The sequence below is a fragment of the Pagrus pagrus genome (assembly GCF_965226575.1).
Source record: "Pagrus pagrus genome assembly, chromosome: 16".
Taxonomy (NCBI): Eukaryota; Metazoa; Chordata; class Actinopteri; order Spariformes; family Sparidae; genus Pagrus; species Pagrus pagrus.
Window position 1 is genome coordinate 1,135,905 of NC_140200.1, and position 7,916 is coordinate 1,143,820.

General features: G+C 49.8%; 1 protein-coding gene across 3 annotated transcripts in view; it reads right to left on the reverse strand.

Annotated features, from left to right (window-relative positions):
• Positions 1-1,312: 1,312 nt before the first annotated feature.
• The window catches only part of tiam2b (TIAM Rac1 associated GEF 2b), a gene marked incomplete at its 5' end in the record, with an annotated part of 43,196 nt that continues 36,592 nt past the window's right edge, over positions 1,313-7,916 (reverse strand). For all 3 annotated transcript variants that reach the window (XM_084376751.1, XM_084376752.1, XM_084376750.1), the window contains 11 exons: positions 1,313-3,112; positions 3,624-3,711; positions 3,903-3,993; positions 4,087-4,145; positions 4,225-4,333; positions 4,438-4,556; positions 5,638-5,817; positions 5,934-6,042; positions 6,128-6,253; positions 6,325-6,393; positions 6,751-6,930. In XM_084376751.1, coding sequence (XP_084232877.1) covers positions 2,575-3,112; positions 3,624-3,711; positions 3,903-3,993; positions 4,087-4,145; positions 4,225-4,333; positions 4,438-4,556; positions 5,638-5,817; positions 5,934-6,042; positions 6,128-6,253; positions 6,325-6,393; positions 6,751-6,930 — 1,668 coding nt within the window. In that variant the 3' untranslated portion in view covers positions 1,313-2,574. The remainder of the gene's footprint in view (positions 3,113-3,623; positions 3,712-3,902; positions 3,994-4,086; positions 4,146-4,224; positions 4,334-4,437; positions 4,557-5,637; positions 5,818-5,933; positions 6,043-6,127; positions 6,254-6,324; positions 6,394-6,750; positions 6,931-7,916) is intronic.

Genomic DNA, 7,916 nt, shown 5'->3' on the forward strand with positions numbered 1-7,916 from the left:
TGTGTGTGTGTGTGTTCAGCACATTCCTGCTGTTCAACACAACACACTGGCTGAATGAGGCAGCGGGGGGCAAACAGCGGCCTGTGGGCTCAAACCGGGTCCTCCAACAACAACATGTGGCCTCCTGCTGGGAGCTGAAGTGTCTCTGCTCGTCATCACATCGAAACGTTTATATTCATAGATCTGCTGCAGACGACAACGGAAACATTTCCAGGAATAAAAAACACGTTATTGATCCCCGACATGATCGTTACTGTCGTTCTTTGGCGGAGATGATCATGAGTTAATAAACAGACGTCATGATGCCAAAACTGTGCTGCAAAGAAGTTAGCATGCTAACCAGCTAGCCCCGGCCCGTCCCGGTCTAAAGCTCCTCTAAAACACCAACACACATCTTGTCTCCTGATCTCCCAGTCCAGACCACTAGCTGCATGGCTAACTGTGCTAACCAGCTAATAGCAGCGTCAGTTGGAGGTAGTTAGCGGTCACTGGTGAGATGCTGCTCCGTGTCGGCTTTGAGTTTGAACTCGACAGGAGACATCATGAAGAACGAGCTGATCATCCAGCTGCTAAATGTGCTCCTCCATACTGCAGTTACTGTGGCAACAAGAGCTGAAGTGACTCACCACACACACACACACACACACACACACACACACACACACACACACACACACACACACACACACACAGACACACACACACACGCACACACACACAATAAATCCGTGGACACACACACAAACACAGCTTTACATGTGACTTCAGGGAGACGTTCAGGTCAGATCAGGTCTTTTTAATGTCCGGACCCACGTTTGTACGTCTGACGGACGCTCAGAACGGGTTTAACACCTGAACGTCTGACTGGACCCTTTCTTGGACATCTGTATGTTTGTTTAATTGACGTCTTTTGTTCGTGTCTGCGCTCAGTGCAACTGTCACCTGCTGTAAAATCTCACAGAAGAAGAACACATGTTTTAAAGAGGCAATATGAAATAATTTAGTTAAAAACATTTAAAAAATTACTAAAAATCATCAACAGACTGAAGAAATAACAGTTCTGACGTTATGACGTATATTTATCATGTTGCAAAGAAGCTAGCATGCTAACCAGCTAGCCTCAGCCCCTCCGGGTGTAAAGCGGCACAGAAACCAACACACATCTTCATTTGTGTTAAATGTGTTTGTTTGTATCCAAAACTCTGTGATGGTGGTTTAAATGGGGGTGATAGCACCCCTAGTGGTACTTTGGAGTACTGCAGTCTGTTGACTGTGAGAGACAACGGAAGAAAACCAGGAAGTGAAAGTTAAAAACAATTAAATACTTTGTCTTTTTATTGGACCGTCGTTAAAAAGATGTACACAAATATTTAAGAAAATAAATTACCAAATACTTTAACAGTAAAAATACGGTGAGAGGTTCATTTCAAACGAGACGCTGCCGCCGTGACAAAACATGTAAATACAATTATTCATCCTGGCAGTTACACGAAGGCTTCGATCCGATCCAGCAGCTTCACTCCAAACTGCTTTTGTCAAGAACACATCTGTTACACAGAAACTACACAACACACACAAACTGTACACGTAAAATATGTACAACACCGACAGGTGAACAGGTGAACAGGTGAGTCCAACAGATCAGCGAGCGCTCATCAGACAGAAACTAAATGAAAATGTAAAACGTTTTCAGAGACTCAGCTGCATGAACTCAAGAACTGAGCTCCAGATGTTTGTGAGGTCACTCGTAGTGTTTGAGTCTCACAGACTTCAGTCCTCGTGAAAAATGTTTGAATCAGCTGTGATTTAAAAAACACGAAGAGAAAACGACATTTTAACCAGATGAAAAAGTTAAAAAATGATCCCGTTGTTCCTAAAAGAGTTTCGGAGGTTTGTGGTTTGTTTCTAAGAGCTGATGAGAGAAACAGGAAGAATCTGGAGTTCAGAGTCAAAGTGAGGAAACAAAACTATTCTGACATTTTACAGAAAAGACTGAACGAATGAAGTCACGAGTTTTAGGAGAATTGTCATATTCTTACAAAAAGGACCAGCTGGAAATAAAGTCACGACCCCGACCCCTCACTTAAAGGTGCCATTTTAAGAATGAAGTCACAATTTTGTGAAAAAAGTAAAAAGATTTTACAAAAACAGCTTCAAGTCAGAAAAACTTTCAAGTTTCAAGTCAGAATCTTTGAGTCAAGTGTGAAAGAAAGTCATTTTTTGATAAAAACTCAGATTTTCTGGGTATAAAAGTCGTTTAAGATTAAACTGTGGACGACTCAACGTTTTTATTTCCTCACAGCGGCTCTGAAACTCTGAACTTGTACGTGAGTATTGACTCCACGTCTCCACGTTCATGACGTTGTTTGATCGATCAGCTGACCGTCGTCCTCGTGTCTGAAACGTCTTTATTGAACTCTCAGCCAATCAGACGGCTGCCTGAGGTCGTCCTGCTGTAGAGACAGTTCGTCCTTCAGTGTGTCTGAGAAGTGAGACCTTCAGTTTCCGTCTCTGTGGTCCAGCTTCTCCTGCCGCCTGCAGTCTTCTCCCTGTTAGCATGTTAGCCTGTTAGCATCAGCTGTGCAGCGTGGAGACAGCAGCCGGCTGAATGCCCAGCATGGAGTCGTAGAAGCAGTCCTCGTTGATCATGGAGGTCATGCTCTGCACGCTGAAGTCTCTCTCCAGCAGCTCCAGCGCCTCTCCTGCAGGACTTCGTCTCAGACTGGAGCTCCGTCTCTTCTCCTCGCTCGGCGCCGCTCCTCGCTCGGCCTCGTCCTCGGTGAAGTTCAGTCTCTGCAGCTGGGCCTCCAGCTCGCTGGTGAGGGAGCACAGTCTGCTCCGCTTCCCCGCAGAGTCGGCGGCGGCGTGGCTCGGCAGCAGAGGCTCCGAGCAGGTGTCTCCCAGGACGGAGCCGCCGGCGGGTCTGCGGCCGTCCTCCGGCTGACGGTGAGCCGTCCTCTGGGCGTCGGAGCGACATCGCTGCTGCCTCCTCCTCCAGGAGCTGCTCCTGTCCGCCGTCGACAGCCTCGTCCTCCTCAGGGAGCCGCCGGGCGCTCGCTCTCTGAGGAGGGAGCGCAGAGCTCGCAGGACGCTGGCCTTCGTCTCCAAACCACTGAAACACAAACGGGTCAGAGGTGAACGGCTGCCAGCGATACCGTCACTACTGACGAACCTGGTGGTTAGAAAACATCAGAGGAACGTCGGTCACAGCGTCTGAAGACGTCAAATGACCTGATTTGCCCCAAACGTTTAAAATAAAATATAAATCTGAGAAGACGCAAACTCAGAAGTTGAAGCTGTAGCTTAAAAAACAGACTCAAAACAATAAACGGATTATCAAACAGCCGCTGATTCATTTTCTGTCATCTGAATAATCCGAGTCGACTTATTGAACCTGAAACTGAGTCTGAAGATCTGAAACTGATAAACCGATAAAACTTCAGCTTCAAAAACTTTTCTTGAGAAAATCTTTTGATATTTTTGAAAATTTGTCAACATTTCTTTGATTAAAGGAGTCAGTCATATTTAAATTCAATAATAATTCTGTGTTTTCGGATCATGAATACGTTGAACAGATCAGTGACGAGCTCTCTGGCGTCTTCAGCTCGTCTGGATGTTTTTACCTGCTGCACAGCTGGAACACGGTCTCCGGTCGTCCCTCGACCTCCGACCGGCTGTGGACCAGCTCCCACACACACGGGTTCTCTGAGCCTGAACACAAACACATCGTTACTCGTTTATGATTTTATAATGTTGATTTCTTCATGTGTTCAGCTGTGAAGGTGTGAAGTTCATCTTCACCTCTAAACATAACAACGTGTTTGTTATTGATCATTAATCTGATCTATAGATCTGTCAGGTCACAGCGCCCCCTGCTGGACAGCTTCTGGTCGGTCACTCACCTGTGATTTTGGCCGGTCGGACCTGAACTGCTGAAACTGGGATTAACCAGCGGAACCTGAAGGGGTCCAGATCAGCCGAGCGGGAGCCGGTCTGTGGGACAGAGAGCACAGATTACAGATTATTAATCTGACGGGCTTCATGTTTCACAGTCTGACGTGGTCCAGGAGCTCCAGCTGAACTCACCATCCTCTTCTTCAGCTTGATGCTCTCGCGGTAAACCAGGATGACGGCTCGTTTGAACACTGAAGGAAGAAACACAACGTTACTCACAACGTTCTCACGCTGCTGCTGCCAGCTGTGACCACCAGAGTCTGAACCCACCGAACAGAGTGAGCTCCGGTTCTTTCCTCAGCCGGCCCAGAGAGGGCAGCGGGTTCAACCAGACCACCGACGAGTGGACCAGAAACTCCCCCATCGAGATCTCTGTCACCTGGAGACGAGAGGGGGAGAACGACTTCAATAAACCAATCAGCTGAGTGCTGAGTCACTGAGCTGATGTGAGACGCTCAGTCAGTGAGTCTCAGGTGTTGCTACCTGTTTGTGAGGTCCGCTCTGCTCTGCAGCCAGCTGGTCGAACACCGAGCCGTAGTCCTCGTAGATCTTCTGCATCTCATTGATGTGACTCGCCACCTTCTCCATCGCTCTCAGCGCCTCTGTGTGGACCACAGGTGAGTTACAGGTGAGTTACAGATGAGTTACAGGTGTGTGTGTGTGTGTGTGTGTGTTGTACCTGTCAGGTGTGTGTGTACCTGTGAGGTGTGTGTGTGTACCTGTCAGGTGTGTGTGTACCTGTCAGGTGTGTGTTGAACCTGTGAGGTGTGTGTGGTACCTGTTAGGTGTGTGTGTGTACCTGTCAGGTGTGTGTGTGTACCTGTCAGGTGTGTGTGTGTACCTGTGAGGTGTGTGTGTACCTGTCAGGTGTGTGTTGTACCTGTGAGGTGTGTGTGGTACCTGTTAGGTGTGTGTGTGTACCTGTGAGGTGTGTATGTGTACCTGTGAGGTGTGTGTGTTGTACCTGTCAGGTGTGTTAGTGTACCTGTCAGGTGTGTGTGTGTACCTGTGAGGTGTGTGTTGTACCTGTCAGGTGTGTGTGTGTACCTGTCAGGTGTGTGTGTGTACCTGTGAGGTGTGTGTGTGTACCTGTGAGGTGTGTATGTGTACCTGTGAGGTGTGTGTGTTGTACCTGTCAGGTGTGTTAGTGTACCTGTGAGGTGTGTGTGTGTACCTGTGAGGTGTGTGTGGTACCTGTCAGGTGTATTAGTGTACCTGTCAGGTGTGTGTGTGTACCTGTCAGGTGCGTGTTGTACCTGTGAGGTGTGTGTGTGTACCTGTGAGGTGTGTTAGTGTACCTGTGAGGTGTGTGTGTTGTACCTGTCAGGTGTGTTAGTGTACCTGTGAGGTGTGTGTGTGTACCTGTGAGGTGTGTATGTGTACCTGTCAGGTGCGTGTTGTACCTGTCAGGTGCGTGTTGTACCTGTCAGGTGTGTATGTGTACCTGTGAGGTGTGTGTGTACCTGTCAGGTGTGTGTGTACCTGTCAGGTGTGTGTGTGTACCTGTCAGGTGTGTATGTGTACCTGTGAGGTGTGTGTGTACCTGTCAGGTGTGTGTGTACCTGTCAGGTGTGTGTGTACACCTGTCAGGTGTGTATGTGTACCTGTCAGGTGTGTGTGTACCTGTCAGGTGTGTGTGTTGTACCTGTCAGGTGTGTGTGTACCTGTCAGGTGTGTGTGTACCTGTCAGGTGTGTGTGCTCGGGGCTCTCGGGGTCGGTCAGAGACACCAGCTCTCGGAGCAGCAGTGGATACTTCAGGACTCTCTGAACAGGTTTGATCAGGTACGACTCCAGAGAGGACGAGTGCTGATTGGTCGGATTCCTCGCTTCCAGGAAGTGTTTGAAGGCGGTGTCTGTCTTGGCTGTAAGAATGACATCATCATTTATTGATTAATGATTGATCTAGTTAATCGTAGCCTTGAACAGATAGAGAATTGAACTGGACGTTCTGGTCCGGTGCAGGCGGGTCGGTCGTCACCTCTCTCCAGGACTTTCTGGACTTTGATGTGGTTGGCACAGAAGCCGCTGTAGTGCTTGAAGTGGTCGGCGTAGTAGAGAAAAGATCCTCCCAGAGAGAAGAGGAGCGTCTTGGAGCAAAGACAGAGAACATCTGTAAATAATCTGAAGCGGAACCAGACCGGTTCTGTGAAACGGATCGCGTGATGAATCTACCTTGAACTGTCCAGGTGTCTCCAGGCTGCTGAAGTCGGGACAGGAAGTGATTCTCTCCTCCAGCGTCTGAAGAAAAACTCTCTGGAAGTCCAACATCTCAGGCAGACTGCCGAACAGCGCCTCCATCTGAGGGAGAGACGCCGGGTCAGAGACAGCGACAACAAGCCGCCGACTCAGCGGTTTAAACGTGTTCTCACCTCGTCTTTACTGAGGAACGTCTCCTTCTGCAGGGGCGTCAGGTAGACGTCGAACAGACACACCAGGTCCTGACGGACAGAACAGAGACGCTCGTTAACACGCTGACGACCAGAATCACGAGGAGCAAAACAAACACGTTGTTGTTTGTTAGATCGGATCGTTAAAGAGCGTTTGGACCAGCCGGTCTTTATCAGGGCTCAAACTAAAAGCACCATGTGGTTCTAAAGAACTTTATGTTTTTAAAAGAGTTTACATGAGACGGTTTGTTTCACATGTTATTAACGTGTGTGAAGGCAGCAGTGACGAGAACAAGTAGTTCAAGTTATCTACTAGTTTTATTAGAGGCAGCATCAGCAGTACTGTGAAGGTGCAGTATTATTACTGCAGTAGTAGTAGTACTGCAGTAGTCTGACAGCAGTACTGACCTTGACGTAGGACTTCTCCGTGTCCACCAGCTCCTCGATGACTCTTCTCAGGCGCTGACACACACTCAGGTGGGCCGGGCTCGCGGGCTGCTCTCTGCTGTACGGGTTCCTGGGGACATCAGCCTCGGCCGCTCCGCCTTCTGGGAAGGTCTGGTACAGAGAGTAGACCCGGTCCACGTTCTGAAGGGGGACAGAGGAAAACCACAGATGATTTTGTTCTTCCTGGAACGATGAGCCTCAGTCCGACCCTGAAGGAGGACGAGCTTCAGACCCTCGTTCATCTTCATGGTCTGTGCTGCCGGACGCTACAGGACGCTGCACAGTCACAGCACGACCACCGTCCACGACCCACAGAGAGTCTCGTCTCTGAGGACAGTTGTGAGGACACAACTGTTGTCTCAAAGCAACAAGGACACGTACAAATCAAACACAGCAGCTCAGCCCTCCAGAGACACAAGAGTCTGTCCATCCTCCCCTCAGTGAGGAGGACGAGGACACACAGCACAGCAGACAGTAGCTGCACAGCCAGAATCAGGTCATCGGGACAAAAAGGGGACAAAGGTGTGAGGAGGACACCGGGAGAGGACGACGAACACTGGAAGTCTTGCTACATCAGGAGGGACGGATGTGGGACAGACAAGTCAAACCTGAACATGGGAACATGATCCAGCTGAAACTAAACGATCAGGTGACACAGAACAGACGACCTGCGGCTGTTTACCAGCAGGACGTCGGGCCGCCGGCAGCTCAGGCAGCAGGTCGCCTCGTCCAGCAGCCGCTCCACCAGGCCGGCAAACACCTCCTCGTCCTCCTCCTCCTCCTCCCCCTCCTCCTCCAGCATCTCCTCGTCCTCCTCCAGCGGCAGCACCCAGCACAGAGCGCCCATGTTCAGAGAGCGGGATGTGGAAGAAGCCTCGGCCGGGGTCAGAGGTCGCCGCCGGGAACCCTTACTCCTGCCACCACCACCGGAGGAGGAGCCGGTCAGGAACAACATCTACGAGCTCTCTCCGGTTCGACTGGACGCCGTTAATCCTCCTCAGGTCAGACAAACACTCCCGAGGCTGTAAGCTGGATTAACAGTCTGAGCAGAGGTCATGTGACACTGAAGGTGTCGGAGGAGCTCCAGGAAGCACAAGAGGATTGTGGGAAAAGGATTCAGGCCAACA